At 41.1% G+C, this 22,988-nt stretch overlaps 2 protein-coding genes and 1 long non-coding RNA gene across 5 annotated transcripts in view; 2 read left to right on the top strand and 1 right to left on the bottom strand.

Annotated features, from left to right (window-relative positions):
• The window catches only part of LOC121891899 (peripheral plasma membrane protein CASK-like), a 47,433-nt gene extending 27,074 nt beyond the window's left edge, over positions 1-20,359 (bottom strand). For both annotated transcript variants that reach the window (XM_042404532.1, XM_042404533.1), the window contains exons 1-5: positions 19,511-20,359; positions 10,729-10,841; positions 6,004-6,109; positions 4,835-4,912; positions 4,662-4,734 (exon numbers count right to left, since the gene is read on the bottom strand). In XM_042404532.1, the coding sequence (XP_042260466.1) occupies positions 4,662-4,734; positions 4,835-4,912; positions 6,004-6,109; positions 10,729-10,841; positions 19,511-19,569 (429 nt within the window). In that variant the 5' untranslated portion in view covers positions 19,570-20,359. The remainder of the gene's footprint in view (positions 1-4,661; positions 4,735-4,834; positions 4,913-6,003; positions 6,110-10,728; positions 10,842-19,510) is intronic.
• On the top strand, positions 1,107-4,393 carry LOC121891900 (probable G-protein coupled receptor 34). Of its 2 annotated transcripts, XM_042404535.1 has the most exons (3): positions 1,107-1,397; positions 1,483-1,626; positions 2,167-4,393. In XM_042404535.1, exon 3 carries the CDS (start codon positions 2,211-2,213, stop codon positions 3,516-3,518), a length of 1,308 nt encoding a protein of 435 aa, XP_042260469.1. In that variant the 5' UTR covers positions 1,107-1,397; positions 1,483-1,626; positions 2,167-2,210; the 3' UTR covers positions 3,519-4,393. The 2 variants fall into 2 exon arrangements, with proteins under 2 accessions (XP_042260469.1, XP_042260470.1); XM_042404536.1 differs by having other exon boundaries at positions 1,107-1,626.
• Positions 20,335-21,198, top strand: LOC121891901. Its single transcript, XR_006094224.1, has 2 exons — positions 20,335-20,417; positions 20,998-21,198. It is a non-coding gene; the product is annotated as an uncharacterized LOC121891901 (long non-coding RNA).
• The last annotated feature ends 1,790 nt before the right edge of the window (positions 21,199-22,988 follow it).

Here is a 22,988-nt window from a genome sequence, read left to right as displayed (position 1 = left end):
CCTATAAGTTCAATTGCTGGTTAGTGAGGCTCAGTTTCACAATGACAAGATGACAAGCTTGACTCCCTCCAACCACAACTTCATTATGATGCTGATACAGATAGCTTGTGGTTCTTACAAGATAATTATAAAAAATTAAGCAAGATGCATGATTTTTTTTTTGTTTTTTTTTAACATCAATGATATGGCTCCCGCATTCTCCCAATGAGGAATGATGTTAAATAACTTGCATTAGTGACACTGCAGTAAAACAGTTTGGTTGATGATTTTTTTTTTTTCTTTTAAATGGAACAGAAACCTAAACATACGCTGAAAAATTACTGACACAGGAGGGAGGTGAAAGTGAGAGAAATGGATGTTCTGAATCCCTTTTCTGTGTTTCAGTACGCATTTGCACTTAGATGAGAATATCTCACCAACATTATTTTCACACTTAAGTCCTACTTGGACAGAATTAGTATTGCAAAGGGAAGCAGGTTATAAAATATTTGGGGATACATAGGGATATTCAGAGGAAAGATCATGTGAGCCTCATTCTAATAAAATTGCTAATATAATATCATTATTGTTAAATTTATTAAGGTTTATTTGATATAAAATTTTTTACCCAAATGTGAAAATTAGTCAGCTGACATTACCACATCCCATTTGATGAGCTTGCAGGATCCTGCTCTCCTAATGGCTTTTCTTTTATTCCGTCACAGGACTCAATGTTAAGTGTTAATGAACAAGGTTTGCAAAAAAACTCTTCCATTTTAATACTTCTGTTGCATAAATTTATAATTTCATCTTTGAAACTGTATCCTTTGTATTTCATATTCTAATTATGTGCTATATGCTAAACTTTTTTGCACATGCAAAATCTCAAAGATGCAGTTTAAAATACAAACAGAAATAAATCTTGTCCAAGGGCTTTAGTTCAAAATGTTTCAATTTAAGTAATTGTGTTCTGGACAGTACAGAACTAAGAAGCAGTCTGACAAATGAAGCTCGGCATATGTGAAAGGCGGAGGTGGGCTGACTTCCTGTCTTACTTCTCGTAACGGAGGGGTGTTAAATGTTGACTAAGGAGAGAGAGAGAGAGAGAGAGAGAGAGAGAGAGAGAGAGAGAGAGAGAGAAAGAAAGAAAGAGAGAACAAGAGGCAGAGACAAGAGGACCAGCTGACTAAACAGTTATATCTCAGAGAAAGCGAGACAGAGGGAGTAAAGGGTAAGAAAAGGCTTTTTTGTAAAGAAAGAGTGGACGAGGACCGACACAGACAAAGAACTGAAGGCAAGAGTGAGAACAGAGAGGTGAGAACAGGACAGGCAGGAGCAGACACTGTCAAAAGGATGTGAATAAAGAAAAGACGGCAGGACTTATGACTCACTGAGACGTTCAGAGAGTGACGGGAAAGGTGAGTATAGAAAAGAAAAGAACAAGGACTGTAACTTTATCATATTTTATCGTGAATGTAACTGGAATTTTATTGGGTCTGACAGGGCGTTTTCGAACAAACTGCCTTCTGGATTTGAATTTGATGGAGGAAAACACACAGTGGATGGCTGGGCTCTCACACATCTCTGCACTTTCCCACACATTAAAACTACAGCTGTGCTGAATCTCACACGGGGGGAATATCGATGGTGAGTGTTCTGCCTAAATCCAAACATCTGTGTGTAGCGGTCACAGTGACTACGTGTGAGTGTCCGTGTATGAGCGTGCATGCATGTGCGTATACACTCCTAAGCTCCACTGTAATACCGTGGAATTCGAATTTATGTGTTAAATCGGCATGAAACTTTCAATTGGTCGTGGCTCCAGCTCCCACCCGTAAAAAAAACTAAGTCTATGACCTACAGAAAACTGAATTGTCCTTCACAGGGAAATTTGTGCATTTTCAGTACTATTTAACACCCTGTTTATAGAGCTGCTCTTTTGAACGGGGCTGTACCTTTTTGATGACATCTGCATTACTATGAATTCCACTGCACAGAGGTATTGCGTGTGACCTTTAAAACCACAAATCACATATTACTCATCTATTTGTGCATTGCTTGTAAAGTACGTAACCACAGTTTCCCAGTAAGTGCACCTTTAATCTTAGCTGTGTATACCTACTTGTTCTTGAAATTGTTCAGTGACAAACACTGAACTGATTGAGCGCTTCATTTTGTCTTTCTCAGAGTTCAATGATTAACAGCCAAGAAGACGTCACTCCTCAGACACAATGACTACCTTCCCCTCTTCTTCTTCTTTCCCCTCCACTTCTTCAGCCCCTACATTATCTAACTCCTCTCCATCCCTCCCCGTTTCCATGTCCATGTCCTTCATCACAGCCACCTCTCCTCCCTCTTCCTCCTCTCCTTTATCCTTCTCTAACAACTCCTCCAACAACTCCTCCCCAACTGAGACTCCGTGTTCGTTTGATGACCCGGCACTCCGCATGCCGCTGGTGGTCGTCTATTCCCTGTTCTTCCTCTTTGGTCTGGTGGGTAACATCTTCGCCCTGTGGGTCTTCCTTTGCCTTCATAAAAGCCGCAACTCTGTGCGAGTGTTCCTCATCAACTGTGCTGTGGCTGATCTGGTCCTCCTGGCGTGTCTGCCCTTCAGGGTCTTCTACCACCTGAATGGAAACCAGTGGGTACTGGGATATGCCGCCTGCAAGCTGGTGGGGAATCTATTTTATATGAACATGTACATCAGTATTACATTACTGGGGCTCATCAGCTTGGACAGGTACTTGAGGTTAAAGGGGAAGGGACGAGCACGGAGAGGTATGAGGATAAGGCTGTGGGGGTGTAACCGGCCGTGGAGTTCAGTGGCATGCGCGGCTTTGTGGGGTATGTCACTGTTGGCGGTGGTGCCCATGATCGCCACGGCAGAGGACAAAGAGGACGGTAACAAATGCTTCCAGTACAAGACGCGGCAATACGCCAAAGGGAAAGCCTACTTTAACGGGGCGCTGGTATTGCTGTTTTGGCTCGTTTTCCTCATGCTGGTGGTTTCCTACGCCAAGATTGCTTCCCAGTTGCTGAGGGTCTCACGGGACAAGCCAGACCTTCCCAATGCACAACGATACCAACGAACTGCCAAAAAGTCCTTCTTTGTCCTCTTTCTGTTCACTATCTGCTTTGCGCCCTACCATGCCTTTCGCCCCATCTACATCCTCTCCCAGCTCAGTGGAAATTTGACTTGTGACTACATGCAAATGGTGGACCGTACCAATGAGGTGATGCTGTTATTCTCTGCCTTTAACAGCTGTTTGGATCCGGTCATGTACTTTTTGTTATCTGGCTCAGTGCGCAAAACCGCCTTCAGTGCACTCGGACATCGGCTTGGCAACCGGCTTCTCTTCCTAAACGACGCAACATCTAACAGCTCGACAACGGAGTTCCGACGGCCATCTGTGCCTGCGGCTTTACACAACCCTGAACTGAACACCCCCGCATCAACCCCCAGAAGCAGTATTTGTGTCATCAACTCAAACCTGCGCCGCACATGTGTGACCACATTTGCAACTACTGGCCGACAATGATCACAAGCTTGTCTGAGTTAAAATAATGCAAGCATTAACACTGGAGAAATAAATATCGGACATTTCTCATATATGTCGCTCTCATTGACTACATCTGTGTAAAACTGAGAAAAATATTTCTAAACACACCTGTTTTTTATGTAAAAAAATAAATAAATACATGTTGTTTTTTTTTAACTACTGAGCCATTCTTATTGTGTTACTTTCTAAACATGTGACTTGTGGGAACAGCAGTTTAATTTTTAACTTACTGACATTGCGGTTAGAGAAATATCACACTTACAAGATGTACTTTAGTGACAGCAGTCTTTCTAAAACATACGTGACATTTACTTCCCACAAGAGAATGCTTCTTCTGATGATTCTGTGAGATGCAAATATTTTAATTAAAATTTAATTTAATTTTAAAACTGGTGCATCTCAGTCTGCTTAGACACCATATACACTGGACAGAACAACGAGTGCAAAGTTAAGACAGTCAGAATATATCATTCTATTTCATACACTTAGGCTAACAACCTATGAGATTCTTTCTAAATATATCCTCCTTGTGTGAAAAACCACCAAATCTGTCACTCTAAGCCAGATAAAACAAACACAAACGTAGTGCAACTAATGTGTTACACAGGATTGACCCACCAGCACACACAGTTATTTGTTTTACACTGCGGGCAAGGGTGTGTTGATCCCTTTGGATCAGGCCCATCTGGCCTAATAGTGTTTGTCGCCTCTGTTAGATGGCTAATCCTGCTGGACTCACTGGTTGAAGCTAATCTGACTATAAGAATGAACAAATCCAGACCAGCATTTGACATGCAATATAACTTAGCATGAATCGGGGTTTGTTGGGGCTTCGCTTTACAAACGACAGGAGCTCTCAGGTGGTTAGACTGAAAACATGTTTGTTCTAAAACCCTCATAACAAAATGAACTGAACGTAGTGTATGTAGATAGCAGTGGTGAGAAGTGTTGTTTATCTCCCCACAGACAGTACAGATAAACATCTCCTCAGATGCTCACATCTGTTGTATAAAGCATATGTATTATTCTTGGTATAATAAGGTTTAACATCTCCTGCCCTCTGCTGACAGTTCACTGACATGTTCCAGTGGCTTATGCTGGGACACACTGGAGAGGTCTCACCTTTACATCGCGATGAATCACATTGTTGTCGTGGCAGTACCGAAGTGCCTCCAAGATCTGCCTCATGTAGTGACTAGATGGGCAGAAAATAGAAACAGACAAGGGGAAGATCATTTAGGGCGTCAACAGATTGTTGCTTATTTTAAACTTTATTAATATTTAAAGTGTCCTACCTTGCCACTGCTTCACTGTACACAAACCCAGCATCGGCTCTCTTCACAATTTCAAAACACAGGTCTGCTCCATCCATACTAAGAGAGGGAGAGAGAAATCGATCAGGCCAGTAGGGACAAGTCAAATTTAGGTTTCAATCAACTATAGATGTGTTTTTAAAAAACAGATGAACTCTCAAAATATTGTTCAAAACAGAGTGCATAAAACTACATCCATGATGGAGTAATTTTATGACCCGCTGTCACTGGCATAAACACAGAGACGCTATATTTTCATTATAGCGCTGTCTAGCTGCTACAATCCCGAGTGAGGTGTTCAGAGGATATGGGATACAGATTTATAACATAAAATTCACACAGAGGAAACAAATTACGCAAGTTGAAAATTATATTTTCAATAAAGGCCAAGGGAGAGAAGCAGAGAGCTGTCTGCCAATTCTCAGAAGTCTTGTGTGTGTTTTATGTAGAACGCTGATGCGTTAGATTACAAAATCTGCAGGCCTGTCGCTTCTGCATTTGCAATGCATGTGTTAATTTTAAAAAAAAAGACAGATACAAGTTTCATCTATCTTAGATTAAAACAACTGATTAAAAAAATGTATCTCTTTTTTTCCATTTAGGCAATAAACAGTATAATAATTGGTTATTGTATGCATTATTTTTTATTTATTGTATGCATTTTCAACATGTGCAAACATACCATTAATACTGAATACTGTGCAGGCAAACTGTAGATAAATCTTCAGCTATATACCGCTAAACCAAAGCGAACTTTTCACGGCTTCTAGTTATCACACATTTTTTTACGTGTGTTAACTCTTAACCACGTAAATGGGGTCTGCTAGTGTTGCCAATAGGGTGTGAAATTACCAGCAGCCACATGCCAAGTGCTTGTAAATGGCTGTGGTTGTCAGGTCTTTCTACTTCTCCACCACGTTAGCCGATAATCACACACCATCTATGTGCTATTTCAGGGAGGGGAAAAAAACATAGCAGCTAAGCAGAAGTACTATAGTATCTAGTATAGGACTGATCTGTGGATGTGGCGGTGGATAAAAAAAAAAAAGACATTCAACGCCCTGGTGTGAACCTCACCTAATATACATAAGACTAAAATTGTGTTAAATGCTTGTGTCATTATAGCAGACAGAGTGTGAACACAGACTTACAATTCAAAGACCATGTAGAGCATGCCATCGGAGCTGTAGGTCTCCAGCAGTTCCACAATGTGGGGGTGTTTCAGCATGTGGCAGATACTGGCCTCTCGCTTTAGATCTGGCAGACAGAAATGAGACAGGGGGGTATGGTGAGACATTGTTCACATCCAACAACTAGTATTTCACTCCAGTGTAATTATAGCTCTGCTACGGGTTGTGAGGGCAGATTTAATTCCATTTTAATTATAATAATTCAAGTTACATACCATCTTTCCATGGCTATTGTTGAGGTTTTGTTTACCGTTATTACAGCATTAAACTAAAAGAACCCTACTTCTTAGATTTATAGCAAAGATGTGGCCATGCTGTTGTTACAGTGACATTAATCCCCAATTTGGAAGCACATATGGATCTAAACTGAAAAAAACAGCCTCAAAAGTAAAGTTTGTGACAGTCAGATGACTAATCATCCATTCACAAACTTTATTTATTAAGAACAGCTGTAGTCTGATGTTTTTTTTCCAGGTGCTGGGTGGCTAAAGAAACAAACTCTCTTTTTCCATTGCACAGTGAAAAAACCTGAGTGAGTAATCATTTCATTTCCATGCTTCCAATAGGGCATGAACACCCTCTGTCATAATATTTATATTTGTTCTATATTGTTTTTCTGTAATGTTGATATTTTGGTGTTATTGTGATAACTTTGTTTTCTGCATCTGTTGCTTACATTATTATGTGATGCTACACTGTTTATTTCCGGTGTATTGTCAATTTAGAGTAGCAGGTGTAAGCAGTCTGTTCTCACTGTTTCCCATGATGAAGATCATTTTTTGTACTTATCGTTTCTTTTTGAAATAGCATCAGCAGTTTTAATGTTTTGCCCTCAATCGTCTTCTAGGAATATCTGTCACTTTCAAACTATTTCATTTAGCCACGTATGCATTAGATACAGATATGACTGTGTGCTATTTACCCAAACATAATATGGAGAGTAACTTTTAAAGCTCAAAAAGATTTTCAAAGATGTTGTGGCATAAAATAGTTAGTGTTACCAAACCCATAACAAATACAGTTTAAACAGAATTTGTTTTGGGGGCTTTAACAATCAAAATAATATAATTCTTTTGATTTATACTTTTAATGAAATGTGGAAAGTACCATGATAAGGATGCACCAAACAAATGAACACCTCAGATGAACTTTGAAACCTCCCCTGATGTTCATTTTGAAAAGACAGATAGCTACTACGCTGAGGTGTTCATTTGTGGTTGGTGGGTTGTTAAATCTTTTCTCACCTCTTGGTAATGAGTAAAGGGGATGAAAAGTGAAAAGATCGTTCTCAGCACGCCACCTCCTTATCTCACACCTCGACAGACCTGCCATACCTCAACTAGACCACCAGAGGGAGTTAAAGAGCATTACATTTCCAGACACAGGGAGACTCTTCTTTATAGATACTGAGGGGGCATGGTGAGTTCTCACAAGTTGGGCAGACAGACGAGCAAACAAGCCATTATTGAACAAAAAGACAAGGAGCACCACATGTAACACTATGACACATTCAAATGCACATCTGGCTTGCTCTCTTCAACCTCACCGTTCTCATTATCACCACATCCGGATTAATAACAAGACTTTGTGGCATTCCTCGCCTTTTGACTTGCACAATAAAGAAAACAATACTGAATGGAAAATAGAGAAGAGTAGACAGTCTTGTCTCTTTCGAGAAAAGGAAATGGACAATATTGAAGAGAATGACCAACAACTGGTGAGACAAGCAGTGACACAGACTGCTAAGGCAGGCTGACAGATAGAATGCGCCGTTGTTGAGCTCCTCACTCCATAAAAATCTCATTTACACACTCCACTACCCATCTGCAAGTCTACTGATCTTTGTATGTATGTGTGTGCGCTCATTGTGTCGTGACAGACAAGTATCATTATGCAACATGGAGAAATGACGCTGTGTCCCCACTACAGAGCCCCCATTCTCCTGTCCCCTTGCTTTCATTATTTCTCTCCTCTTTACACTCGTCCCCGGCCTGTCTCATCAAGTATCTATTCTTGAACTTAACAATGCTGCCCAGTGTCCGCGCCGCAGCGAGGAAACCGCTCGCACAGAGGGAGGGAGCCACAGAGGCCTGGAACTATCTGAATGAAGCCGATGCCGTCCAGTGAGCCTATCCCAAATCACTTATACATAGAAGATCCAAACTTGACTGGGCTTGTGAGGCAACGTTAAATCGTTTCACTCAAATTGTTATATGATAGTTTTGGGGGAAATAACCCTGTCTGTATCTGATGTACTCATGCTCATCTCATGCTTGTGGGACAGAGACAACTTATTGAAAACACTCTGTCAAGTCAAGAATGCATTGGTTAGATTGTCTTGGATACTGATGAATTACATTTCCAATGTGTTATTACCTCAACTTACAACACATCTTACTAATAATACTGCAGGTTGTACTGTTGTTTTTCTCCTGCAGATGAATAATGTTGACTGCTAACAATCTCTACATTCACCTTTATTAAATTCTACAAATCTAGAGAGTTGACTCATTCTGCTTCTACTCAATACTCTTTAACTCATAATTACACTATCAAACTTTTGTTCATCTTACGCCCTCGTATGCTCACACACCACATACACAAATACATATTTACATATAACTACAAATGTTTGTTATTCCGCTTGTAACTTGGCCCAGACTGCAGTTCTGTCCTCTTTTCCTTTTCACTCACATTTATGCTGACGCAGATTCTTTCATAATAAGCTCAGGTATGTGGCCTCAGGAATCCACTCTCCAAATCTGGCAGCATCCCAGTTCTCTACCTTGCCACTTTGAGTGGCTACTTGCTTATTTCTTCTCTTGGGACTTTTTAAAAGTGTCAGAAATGTTACTTTCCTCTAATCTTAGGTGAAGTGTTCGCTGTGTCTCACCCTTTCAGCTTTCATTTAAATGCACATGAATATTAACTTAAAAGTTAAGCTTATGAGGTGCTGCATTTAAATGTCATCTCTGTTTTTATAATATCTCATATAGCTATTGGCCATTGGAAACATGATGTGAAGAACACATGATAAAGACATGTAAAACAGAATATCTTTGGGCTGTTGGTTGGACAAAAAAAGCCATTGTAAGAGACTCCCCTTAGCTCTGGAGTCTTGTGATGGATGTTTTTCTGTATCTTTACATTCTATAGACTAAATGAATAATCAATAAATCCCCAAAATAAATAATGGATTAATCGATAATTAAAATATTTATTAGTTGCAGTCCTAAATGTATTAACAACCTTATTTCCATAGCCAAAATACAAAATTCTGATTATTTCTGTATGCAGAGATATAAGGATGCAGAAGAGGCTATAAAGAAATGTTATTATAAGTTGTGTATCCAACACATCCTCTTCTTAATGGACTGAAAATATTCATACCCTTTTAACCCATTCTACATTTTTAGATTATTACTGAAACAAATTAAACAATACATTGTTGTCTATAAAACATCAAAAGTAATGACACTGCTCATCACAAACAGCCCTGCCTTCAAGTTCTGATAAAGAGCCAAAAAAAACAACAGACCAAAAGCAAATCCTGTGACTTGACCTGTGATTGTCACAGTATGACAAAGCAATAAACGTATTATTGTGGACATCCCGAGAATTTATTTCCATCAGCGGGATGTTTCCAGAACAGTCATAACCATTGTCCATTATCTATTTGAAGACATCCCTCTGGATATTCTTGTCATCCCATAAATAGTGGGAAAACTACAGTATACGTTATATTACCATTATTGATGCAACTAACCACACAGTGAAGCATGCTAGAAGAGACTCAGGAGCACAACAGCACTGTTCCAACACATTCAAAATTTCTAAGGAAAGAAAATCATCACATAATTAGGTGGGTGGTTAATATTTTCAGGTAATTAAATTTGGTCTTAGCATCATGATAACGTACTACTGTCCAAAATTATTTAGCAGACTTTGGTTTTGGAAATGTCTGATGTAAATCTCCACTTTTACTGTTTCTCCTCCCTTGGGTCATTTCCTTGTCTTGCTGTTATTGGCTGCCAGGCTAATCTCTGACTGGGGCCTCACAGATGGCACACAGTGAACGCCAACACTACCACCAACACACACCTATGATCTTTGTCTCCATCCCTCCCTTCCTCTCTCTTTCTCGCAGACACACATGCAGACCTCGCTATGACAAAGCACAAAACCACATGGTGAGACCTCTCACAAATCCTAACCAACACAACCTAACCAACACAGACACACAGACACACACACACACACACACACACACACACACACACACAAACCAGCAAACACTTGCAGTTCCAACATATTATTCATCTGGTGAATGCCTCGTTTATTTGTGTGTGAGTATGCCACTATACACTGTGTGTGGGCCTGGCTGTTTGATATCGGAGCCAAACAGTATTTGCAGATTATTCCCAACGTTTGTTTTAACCTACAAGGAGAACCAGATTGGTGGGGTTTGCATTACGGCACAGAAAACGCTTCAAAAGGTTAGTTAAACTTGTCAAAGGTGTAAATAAGTCTGTTTAAATGTCTAATTCTCTGTAATTGGCAACATACCGTGACACTATCCTCTCTTGTCCTGATTCTGTAAACCCTACCCATCTGGTGCTCCGAGTGCATGACAACACGAGATTTAAACAAAGCCACAGTTAAAACCAGGTCTGCTGTGTTCCTCACCTTCTGTGCTGAGGCCAGGGCTGGAGGTGAAGCTGGCCACGTCCACAATCTTAACGGCAAACTGCTGGCCTGTGTCCCTGTTGATGCAGCGCCTCACCACGCTGAAGGGACCCCTGCAAAACACACACACGCGCTGAGTTAGTCACAGACATCTCCAAAAAAACACACACAAGCACACACATCTCTCTGTGTGCACATGATTTGTCAGATTCAAACTGTAATAGCTCCAAGGTCAGTTAGCACACATTACAGCCACCAACCAGAAAACATGTACTCATAATGATATGCACACAACCTCACACATACACACTTGCATTCACCGGCCTAGTGCAACTGGCAGACACGGTTTCTGGATATTCTGGATTTACAGTGGGTGGTTGGCCACGCATCGTAGCCTCCGTGCTCGTGCCAGTGGGAATTATAGAGCAGCGGTGTGTGGCACAGCTGTAAAAGCTAAAATAAAGGCTTTATTATAGAGACCTGAGCTGGGGAGACCTACCCTACAGGGTTTATTTCTGCGCAAAAGGAGGTGGCAGATATTGTAAGGTTGTGTTTCCTGATATAACTGCATTGGTACAAGTCATAAAATACTTAATACCTATTGGGTAACATGAACCAGCTGAGGGTAATTCCAGTAGTAACAGCCTCTGGGAAAGATTGTTGTCCAGTGTAAAGCCCGGCCAAAAGCATAGAATTACTCACAATTAAAGTGACACCTCACACTTTTTCATTCTCATTCATCATTTTCTCTGTAACTAAGTGAATCATATATCTAATGTTAACAATAATGCTGTTATTTTCACTATATGCTTTTCACTTCATAAAGGAGATGAATGTCCAATGAGATATTGTCAGTGATTCATTTTTTGTCAAGATTAAATAGTCATTAGATGAATCATTACATCACTACTGATAAAATGACACATGGGTTTGTTGTATACAAGTCTGGACCTTATTACAGGCCATCTATGAAGTACAGATTGGCCCTCTTCACATGTAGACATTATAGCACCCTGTATTTCATTAGTCTGGCAGACGTAAATGATCATTTTTCTCATTATGCCAAAGCACCAACCATTAGAGCAACGCAGATTAAATCAGTAACAAAGTGGCGGGAACAGACATTAAAAGCCGAGACATTTGCACATTCTCTGTCTCGTATGCCCGGTGAGAGTTACAGACACAGACACAGACACAGACACACACACACATACATACACACACACACAAACACACACACACACCCCTGCCGTGTTACAGCTGTCTCCACATCTCCCAAAGTCTACAATCCTCAGAGGCGGAACCAATGCTACTGGAGACACACACATATATACAGACAGACAAGACACACACACACACAAAACAACACCCATTTTGCGAAAGCAAAGCGGTGGCCATTAACAGTTTTTGCTTTAACTGAATTAGCCAATGAACCTGCCTGACAACGTCAGTGTCAAACCGACAGTATAATCTATGTTTGTTTGCGAGTATATAAGCTATATCTGATTTGCTCTCACATTTGTTCCTCACATCTGCTGTAATGATTAACTCATACAAACAAAGCAGGCAGCATGTGCACACTGTGGCCGAGAGAACCGTAAAAACACAACACTCTCCCCCTCAGAGTCCGCAGGAATCCTGGTGATGATCTGACAACCCCGCTGACCTTTGCCCCCCCTGGTGTGATGTTCTAGAGCAGCTGTGTTTCCCATTAAAAGAGGGCCTCAAAGGTGTGGGGTGCTGTTTGACTATGATGGAGCTTCTGACAGCCCCTTTCCAACCTTACGATCGCTTCAGATCTGTGTTTGACTGCTGAAGGTTTGGGGAGTCAAATCACAGGCTGTAACCCCGGGGATATTAAAGATGCAGCATGAGTAAGGCCACCTTAGCACCGATCTAATGTGTGTCAATAAAACTCATTAACACCATTAAGCAATGAGGTAGAGTTGGCTGAATCTGCCAGATTTTATGCATCAACCCCATTTGTAATCTTGGCTGTCAAGTCGAGGGAGCTACACTGAAAATCAATTCACAAATGGGGGTTGTGTCTACAACAGCTGTGTATTGCAAGTGAGAGGGGGATGTGGCTGCTATTTAATTTATTAATAAATTGAAATGCAATTCATGTCATCATCTGAAATTTAAAAAAAAATAAATGACCATTCAGCCATGTACAGTGGCTATTATACAGTCATTTAAGAGAACAAGCAAGTGTAAGAGAGATAGAGTGTGTGTGTGTGTGTGTGTGTGTGTGTGCCTGAGCGTGAGGAAAAGGAGAGGCCGCATGCCGTACTGACATCACTGCAGCTGTGCTGAGTGGGCTCATACAAAACGCCCACACATGGCTCACATCCGACGGCAGCAGTCATCAAACATTAGCCCGAAGTGGCAATCTTTACAGACTGCTCCTTGGCTCATTTCTACTCTCTGCTCCATGCAAATGAAAGACTGGATGTTAGGTGCTTTTTTAAAAAACTATGATGCTGGACATGAGCCAAATGTCTTCTCAGGTCTGTTTTTTCTCTCTCGACCAAACAGGAACAGAACACATCTGTAGCTCCAGTCTCAACATCACCCGGACTGCTCTCCTGAGAGTGACCATATTTGCTTAAAGCAGCTCTCTAGCTGTGGCCAGGAGCTAGCATAACTCTCTTTGTTAGTTTATCCCAAAAAAAAATTGAGTGAAAAAATTGTTTGTTCAGCTGTGGGACACGGAAATGCAATTTGTCTGAGATTCTCAGGTTATTGGTGCTGTTCATGGGTTCTAATCCCAGGCCAAGTAAACTGCATCTTATCTGGACTTGTCACTGCACACATCATCAGTGGCATACAGTGACAAGCATACACAAGACGTTTTCTCCACACCCTCCAACTTTTTTTTCTGAAAATCTATTGCATTCAGCCCAACCTCGCTACTAACACACACACACACGCACACACACACACACCATATAAACAGTGGAATCAACAGTGATATGCCAAAAATAATCAGCAGCTTCAAATAGACGGGATCAAATTTAACTGATTCTTTGTTTGTTTAATGTGTAATTAAACTTTTTATGCTTTGCCATGTATGCTAGTAATTTCAAACAGCCTTAAAAATAGCTGAGTTAATGGTGATGCCATTGGATACAAAGAGCTGACAATATCAGTGGTTGTCTATTCATCCTACAGAAATATTTGATTCCAGCAGAAGGCTTACAGGATAAGTGCTATTTGACCTACTGCCCAAACTGAGATCAAGTTAAAAGCTGTTAATTAAACAAGTTCAACATAGTTCAACGCTTTTCAACTGTAGTCTGTGAATGTCTGAGCGACAGTAATCCAGAGTGCTTCCTTATGCAAATTAACAACCCTTTAAATATTAGCGGGGAAATTAGCATTCGGGTTGCAAACTAAAATTTAGAGCAGAGATACCCTCAGGATGCTCCAAAGCTTTGGCAGAAAATCCTTTTTTTGCTACATAGGCCAGAAGCGGATCCAGGGTTGTTTAACCTCCCCCTAAAGAGTCCGGCCTTATAGTCTGAAAGAAAGCTTCAACTTGACACTGTCCATTCACAACTGCTGATCTACTGTGTGTGTGTGTGTGTGGGCAGCTAAAAGGAGCATATACTGTACACGGAGATGGGACTTCACCACAAAGCCAAGAAACGCTCTAATGAAAAGAAAACAATTAAGACTGCCGTGCCTATATAATAAACTGTCTACCCTATATGTTACACAGCGCCGCACATCACTTTTTAACGCCAAAGACCACTTGAGGAGTAGGGATGCACCGTTCCGACTTTTTCAGTCTCAGTACCGATGCCTGGGCTTTGGGTATCAGCCGATAGCGAGCACCCATCCGATACCAGTGTTTAATCAATAAGCTGTGTGGAAGAGACTGGCATCATTCTTTCATAAGGCAAAAACATTGCTTTCCTAACTCTGTAAAACAAAATGTAACAAATAAATACATAGATATACATTTACTGAATTGTTATTTATTAAAATAATGGTATCCGATACCAGATCGGCTCTTTGTCACCGATACCCGATCCAGCTATTTGAGTCCGTATCGCACCGATATCCAATATCAGTATCGGTGCATCTCCGCTGAGAAGACATACATTACTTTTTAATGACGCAAAAATTGCTCTCGTGATATCTTCCTCGACAAAACAGATGGGAATATGACAGTGATACTTTATTGATCCCAGCAGGAATTCAGTGTCTTGCTTCAGGACACTCCAGCTGTGGATGCTTGCCAACGCGGGGGCTTGAACCCCGTGTTTATTCCAGCTGAATGACAGTCTCTCCCTTTACATACATGAGGGAACAGAATAGTAGGAAAACCCCTTCATGTACAATCCAAAATGGCAATATCACCAAATATGGCCTCATGGTGTACCCAATAAACAGATAACTATGCCAAATCCTCCCCATGGGTTGTGGTTAGTTAAATATACTATTCTAATAATCAACATATTGTTTATGTGATTTAATAATCAAAAACGCCAAACATTTCTCAGGTATAGCTTATGTAATGTGCGTATTTGCTGCTTGTCTCTTTACATCATTGTAAATAAAATACCTTACAGTTTTAGACTGGAGATAATGATTGATGATCATAATGATGATATGCATTTTACACCCATTTCTGAGATTTTCACACTAACATCTGAAAATTAAATCTGGCTTAAAATAACTGGACAAATACAGACACGTAGACATTCTCTTCTTATCACATGTTGACACACATAAGACAAATCAGTCAGCGAGATGAGAGCTACATCAAGCTGCAAGGATAATACTAAATATCTCCTCAATAACCGTGCCTTATCTATTTTACTGATTAAACCTGCTCGACGCTACTTAAAACATCTGATAAAGTACAATTATAGTTGTTATCTAACTGCTTAAAGTTAAGACAAACTACAGCAAATGCTACTAGTGACTGAACAATTTGGCTTTCCTGCAGCAAAGCATTTTGTGTAAGATTTGTATGCTGAAGATTGCATCTGTTTGGGGAGAAACTATCATTAGACCTCTTAAGCTATTCTAAAAAAACAATGGAAATTTAAGATTTAAGTGTTGTCCGAGCAATTTAAATAACCAACCCAGAAAAAGCCAGAGGACTGATTACTTCAGTGGTTTAGAGTGAGTCGCACATCCCAATATCCTTGGCTCTAATGAGCACCCCAGGGCTGAAATAAAGAGCACTGTGACTCCAATAGTGCTTCTCAACAACTTAACTCCTATTCAAACACAATTATTACAGACAGAAAAGGATTTAATTGCTTCAGTGCTTTGCCAAACTAGAGCTGAAATCTCAAAAACAGGCCTGTGGTTACTGCATTATGTTCATCATATATTTACTATGTCAACTACAAACTGAGCACATAATGAGCAGGGCCTGCACCACCTACGCCTGTTCAATAGCCCATGTCATCTTTCACTGCAGTTAATCCAGTCAGAAGTCGAAATGACACCTGACCTGTCTGATCTTCCTCTGCTGAAATAAGGCTAGTATAACCACAGGGGAGCTGAAAGAACATTTACATGCATAAGCTGTAAAAATCAGACGCAGCCCATGTGTCTCTTTATTGCAATGCTGCACAGACATATGCAGTTCTTGCAGTTGCCATGCAACTACAAGACCTGATATATCGAGGGTCCAACTTGCCAAAAGTTCAAATATTTCTGACTTCCTGCGCTTTGGCTCGGAGTTCTGTGCTGCCAGTGAAGCAAAAGCACATCTTTCTGTCGGATATAATGAGAAGAAGGAGGACGCGCTGAAACAAAACGATCACGGAAGACTAATAGCTTATGTTGGTGCTTTCATGTGCATTCACAGTGCCTTAACACAATCTAAAAAATAAATACTATGATATATCAGACACTAGTTATATAAGGAAAATAACATCAAAGGAAAAATGTATATATTAAGTCTATAACTTCATACAAAAAAACTTTCTCCAAAATGAACTTACTAACCGTCTTTCAGTAGAAATCACTCTGAACATGCCTCTCTTTACAACGAGATGATGACTGTACAGTGATGGCAACCCAATGCTCTCAATCCCACCCAGTCTGGCTGCTCCTCTCAGACACAAGCCGATCAGGGACAATAATAGACGACTCCTCTGAACAACAATAGAAGTCGGAGGGAGGGACAGGCTGGATAATAGGGTTTATGTACAAGTTTGAAAGGAGTTGAGGTCAAAGGTCAGTGAGAGTCACACGAGTATACGACGGCACCAAGATCATTCAATAATGTGAGACAATCACCATGACAACTGTTACACCCTTATGGCAGGAGGTAATGGACAAACTAATTACAACAAACTTACTAGGATTTGTTAATGTTATTGACTCTCAGTTATAGTATTTTTCAATTAGTGTCCCCTGATCAGACATTGTGGAGGAAGTCTTCATCAAGGTCAGGTTTTTACAACACTTTAACCTACAAAACTTTCATGTTGGTTGGACATTTCTGAACTAACAGATATGTCTCACATTCAGTCAGAGTCAGAGAAGTCTTCCCGAATTTCATATAGAGGATAAGAACATGGCAAAACGCAATAAGCCTGGAAGAGGCCTTCATCAACATAGTACTGTCAAACCATTTAACCCACTAAATGCCCAAATTACATCCTACCATCTATCAATTTGGTGTGGAGATCAATCTGGCTATCCCCTAACATGACAAAATGACCTGTCTTCTGTTATAAAACATATTTGGGCGAAGGAGGATTAGGAGCAGGAATGTCTTCTACCTAGAAAAGATAACATGCTGTATGGTTTTGGTGATGGCTTCCTGTGGCTATTAATGATTTCCATTTCACGTTTTTATTAATCTGAGTCCTCAGGTTTCAGCCGTCTGCCATGTTGTCCACTACCTACAGTGGTGCTGAACATGACGTTAAAAACAAAGTGGGAGATGGCAGAGTGATGTAGTCAATGTCTCCTGGCATTATTTATATCTTTAGCCTCAGGGCCATCCCATTCCCAACTCCACTTGTCTCCATTGATCTGCCTCAACCTTCCTTCCCCTCCCACCTCGGGCTGAGGAAAAATGATCCCCTCCTTCTTCCTGCAACACATCCCAAGACACCCGAACTCAACACACTTGATCCATCAACTGCAGATTCACAAAAGAACTGACAGAATAAGAGGGATTTTCTGGTCTTTTCAGTGACATATATGTGGCATCTTGCTCCTTTACTACAGCTTAAGATATTGTCCAGACTACTCCCATCTCATGTATTACTCCTCTACTGTCCTGTCTGGGAGGTGTGACTACACCTGCATAACACACTCTAGCTCAGAAAGTGTTGCAAATAACTTTATCTGGCAGTGTTTGCTTTTGGATAACAAATGAGCGGAGATTACTAAATCCTTTACCAATTTCGTACTCCATGCTGGTTATGCAGGTGTTACATTATACACTAATAATTTCCAAAAAGAGTAGCTGGCATCAAACTCTGTTTACCTGACAGCTAAGGTGATAAAACAAACTACTGAAAAAAGAAAATATTTTTTGGACCAGTACTAGAGTCAAGAAAAACAAATTAAAATATGGAAACACACTTTTTTAATCTAACATTCACAATGTCTGGTTATCTTTCCAGTTTCCTGAATTTACAACCCTAGTTGTTCTGTCACATAAAATCATATAAATCTTTAGATGAATTGCATCGTTACCGCACCAACTCGCACCAGTGCCTCCTTGTATCCGTTACTGGGACTCCAAGGTAGTGGTCCTGGACCAACCATCAATTAGTAACCAAGGCAACAGGAAGTCTCAGGATAAAGAACAGTGCCTGAGGGTCTAGAGAGAGTGTGCCTTTCCCCTAGCACAAACTTAATGGACCCTCAGACCTCCAGTGAGTGAAGCTTCTAGGGGGGGGAGGGGATTGACTGGTGGTGGCCCAGGACTGCAATGGGCCTGTCAGCCTTCAAGCCTCACTTCCAGGAGGAGTGGAGGAGCCGCCACACAGAAGAAACATGCATACTGTGGCAATTTTCATGGCACTTTGAAGCCTTGCGTCTGATGTTTTGAATGTGCATTTGCCAATCTCCTGGTTTATATGAAAACCACTCCAGTTTTTTCTATGCTTCCTCTGACACTTTGACACCCACTGAGTGTTTGACCATCTAGCCAGTCTGCCTGTAACTGTATATAGGTATGGTTAATGTCAAACAGGGGGTTTAGGAAAAGGGAAAAAACCTGTCTACAGGCCATTTTAGGTGTGCAGCCAGATGATTCTTTCACATGTCCCATGTTTTTAACCCTAGCTGATAGTCTGCCACCTCAGTAAAGAATGCATTTCTTCACCAACTGTAAAAAATGGCATTAGTGGAGACTTGCAGCAGAAACCTTTTTCAACTATGGAGTGCACTGAAACAAAGTGGATGGACAACAAGACCTACAGTACTCCACATTTTCAACGTTTAATCAAAAAAGTTTGAACTCAGGCTTGTAAATTCATATTCGTGCAGGGATGTCGAGGGGTCACAAACTGTCTCCTACTCTGACTACACCAGGAAATTATGTTATTAATCCCCATGTAAAGTAAAAAGACCACTGCACTTAGTGACCTCACCTCACCCACCCTGCAAACTTTCCCCTTGAAAAACCTGCGGGCCTACACATGAAAACAGCACCCCTGCCAATTAGCGACCGCCCTTGCAGCTGTGCAGCGTGTGAGCAAACGGAGGGGATAATGTATCAACAACCACAACAGTCAAAAACAAGCAAATAGTGGAGGAGGTGGACAGGTTTAACGACAGTACTTACTTTCCAATCACCTCGCACAGCTCGTAGACATCCTCAAACAGCACGTCGTCGTCCGCCATGGTCTACAGGTAAACGAGGATGCTCTACACAAGATATCCCACCCACACGGGTTTTGGAGGAATCAATGATAACGTATTTTCTTGCTCAACAGGGACTGTGCAAGGCTGCAGCCTGTCGGTAATTAAAAGCAGGAACACCAGTGGTCACTCAAAGAGTCCAAGTTAGCCGGCTAGCCACACTAGCTGGCGTCCGAGGCTGTCACTCCGCGGCCCCACCTTCCCCTGAGCTGCTCTCCTGGTCGGCTGGCTAGCCAGCGAGCTAGCTAGATAGTAACCACAGACCAGACCCCAGGGCGTGGAGATTTCCTCGCTCGTTTGCAGAAAAACACCCCTCCTTGCATGCCTCAGGTCTGTCTGTTACCGCTGGATATTGCCAAGTAGTAGTGGGCTCCCTCAGCAGCATCCGCGGACACTTCACTGCACCGACCAAGATGCTCCCTTCACCGCAAGCTCTCGAAAATGGTTGGCTAGCCTGGTTATTATGAGCTAGCTGTCGATGGAATAACCGGTTGGCTCGTACCGTTATTGCGCTGTGCACACCCAGTGTATCACAGATGGCTTATCCCACCGAAAAACGTAATGTGACCGGGCTGCAGTATGCTTCAGCTTCCCGAGCCCAAACGGAAGACCTTCACGTTCATGTCGACGACCGTTATGTTGCATACATCGTCTGCGCTTTATGAATTTTGAAATTATATCCCAACACAGCCGACTCTTCGTCCACCGTTGCCTCCAGTTCAGATGCTGGCTGGCTGGCTTTGACTGGCTGTTCCTCCGACTTCCAGAAACCCCAGGCTCCTCCCTCTGTCATCCAAGAAACTGGTCCAGTCGGAGCCGAAATGGCCCGTGTAAGTGGGCTCCGAAAATCGTACCTCAGCGCAGCTCGAGCCAAGATGGCGTAGATTGGGGGTCCGATTTAGGCGCAGTTTCCTAATCTCCTCCAACGGTTGCATCCAGTCTATCCCGCGCAAGCGCCGACCGCCCAAACCCCATCACCTTACGTCAGCCTTTCCCGTTCTTATCTCCATCCTTTTAACATGCAGTTTATACCTCTCTAAATTTTCTCGTTTCCCATATATTGACTGTCAGCCATATGAATAAACCTTTTCATTCACATACAATATAAAGATGGACGATTGCATTTCCTTTTCATTGATTCCCAAATTCCCATGGGTCCTTAGGGAGGTTCCTCAGCAAAATTAGTGACAGCTTGGTGTCTATTATTTAATTTGTTTGACGCTATTTGACAGTGACTCAGGTGTGTGTATTATGATGTTTAACCCACTGGAATTTGTATGATTCTGAGGCATTTTCTCGTATCAAATGGGTAACGTTTTGGCAAAGGGCCCTGAAGGAGCGTGTTAGAGACACTTAATGTGTAATAATGTTAGGATTAAGTCCATTTACTGTCATGTAATCTTTCTGCAGGTGCAGGAGTTCCTCTGGAGCAGGTGCAGGGACGCAGGTGCATTTTCCTCAGGTGTGGGAAGACCAGCCCTGAGATGTGTTGGTGATGCCCCCTAGAGGTGTTGAAGGGAATCAAATACCTCCCACTGCTCCATTTTGAGCATCATCTCCTGAAGGCCAATACACGAGGAAAGACTGCAATAAATGAATGTGAAGTTCTGACAGAGACTTTAAGTTGAAACAACACAGAAAATCTCAACAGGATAACATCACTTTCCAGCAATTATCCAACTTGATCCATTTTATTTTATGTATAATGAACTAAAATCTGTTAAATCTATGAGTAGTATTCCACCAAATTCAGCAGCCTTCCTACCACACAATAAATATTCAATATTATTTCATAAAGTAGATTATGACCAAAAATATTTTCTTTTTCATTTGGGAAATTCAACTTTTCCACTACATACACACATACACTAGAAAAATGATAGAAGCTATCAATTTAATTTAATAATATTGAACTTTGAGAGAAATCAACACCAATTAGAGACAAAAAAAAGACTCTAACAAAAAAGAAACTCACATAAACAGAAGTTTGAGATGGACAACAAAGAAACACCACATGACAAAAGTTCTCCCAAGCAAAAAGGTGAACTAAGCCATGCAGACTGTAGTAAACAGACATTTGGTGCCACTAGGGCGCGCTGTTCTCTCATGGCACCCTCTGCAGTTTCCATGGTGCTGCATCCCTTCTGCTCACACATCATCTGCAAGCTTCCCCCATTGGTTAAAGCCCACCAGCAGCTACGGGTAATCTGATTGGCTGTTGATGTGGTCATCATACTGTGTACATGGGAGTGTATGTGCTATTGAAAACCCCGGCATTCAATGCACAGCTATTTTTTTGTAAAACATACACATGCAAAAACATGAACACAGGGTGCTCACACAAATATAGGGTGAGGGCAAATGGGAGGAACAAAAGAGGAGAGTATATGGCAAGAAGGACAGAAAGGAAAGAAGAAAAAGTGGGGAAGCACTATACATGGGGAAAGAAAAAAAGAGAAGAGCACAGTTTCCATGGCAACAGGGAGGGGAACGGTTTTGGTGGTTGCATGTGAAACTGGGGGCCCCTTAGTCGCACACACACACACAATATTGTTTTTGTCACTTAGAGGGACACTGACTTACATTAATTCCTAGGAGACTTACCCTAAGCTTAACCAGATCACCATATGCCTAACCCAAACCCTTACCGTAACCTAAACTTAACCATAGCTTTGACCAAAGCCCAAGTTTTAACCTTAAATTTTAAAGATCCCCTCCAGACATTCTTTAAGATGTATATAAAATAGTCTTCTTTGAATAATAATTTGTCTGATATGGTTTCTCCACAAAGAAGTATGATTATCTTGTTAAATTCCTTAAAATTACATCTATTCCCCCAGAATCTACAAACATGCAAATCTACATGTATTAATTTTTTTTGTTTAAGCTGAAAATTGGACCAGTATGGGCTTCCAAACTAGTTGTGATGTCACAAATCCTGCTCATAGGCCCACCCCTTAAAATTTGATTTTCAATGGGTGCAGAGAAACTTTCCACTTTCAGCAGATGCACACATATCATTCTGTACAGTGAATCTCAAACATTCAACTGTAGGAACAAAAAGAAAAAACATTTTTGAGCGGTGGGGGACTTTAATATTTACCGTGAGGAGTTTTTTTCCCCAAATGAAAAGTTCCCCTCACTAGTCTAAGTAATACAACTACACACAAATAGTCTGCATAGTTCATGAATGTAAATGTATACGTTGTCGAACTTTTCTGCCTGTAATTAATTTCTTCTTTAATTTCCTCCTGAAGCTATAGCTGGAATCAGCCCTAAAAGTCAAATTTTAGTTGACTTCCTTTTTTGCCATAGAACATTTGCTGTTTGTTTAGTTTTATTTTATTATTTGAAGCCTATTCCTACCGTTCTCTCTTTTTTCATTTTGTATTTTTCATTAA

The sequence above is a fragment of the Thunnus maccoyii genome, chromosome 24 (genome assembly GCF_910596095.1).
Source record: "Thunnus maccoyii chromosome 24, fThuMac1.1, whole genome shotgun sequence".
NCBI lineage: Eukaryota > Metazoa > Chordata > Actinopteri > Scombriformes > Scombridae > Thunnus > Thunnus maccoyii.
The sequence above is the reverse complement of the archived record's forward strand: the minus strand, read 5'-3'. Positions and strand labels throughout refer to the sequence as shown.

Coding starts and splice junctions, on each gene's coding strand:
- LOC121891900 (XM_042404535.1), top strand. CDS start 2,211: ATGACTACCTTCCCCTCTTCTTCTTCTTTCCCCTCCACTTCTTCAGCC.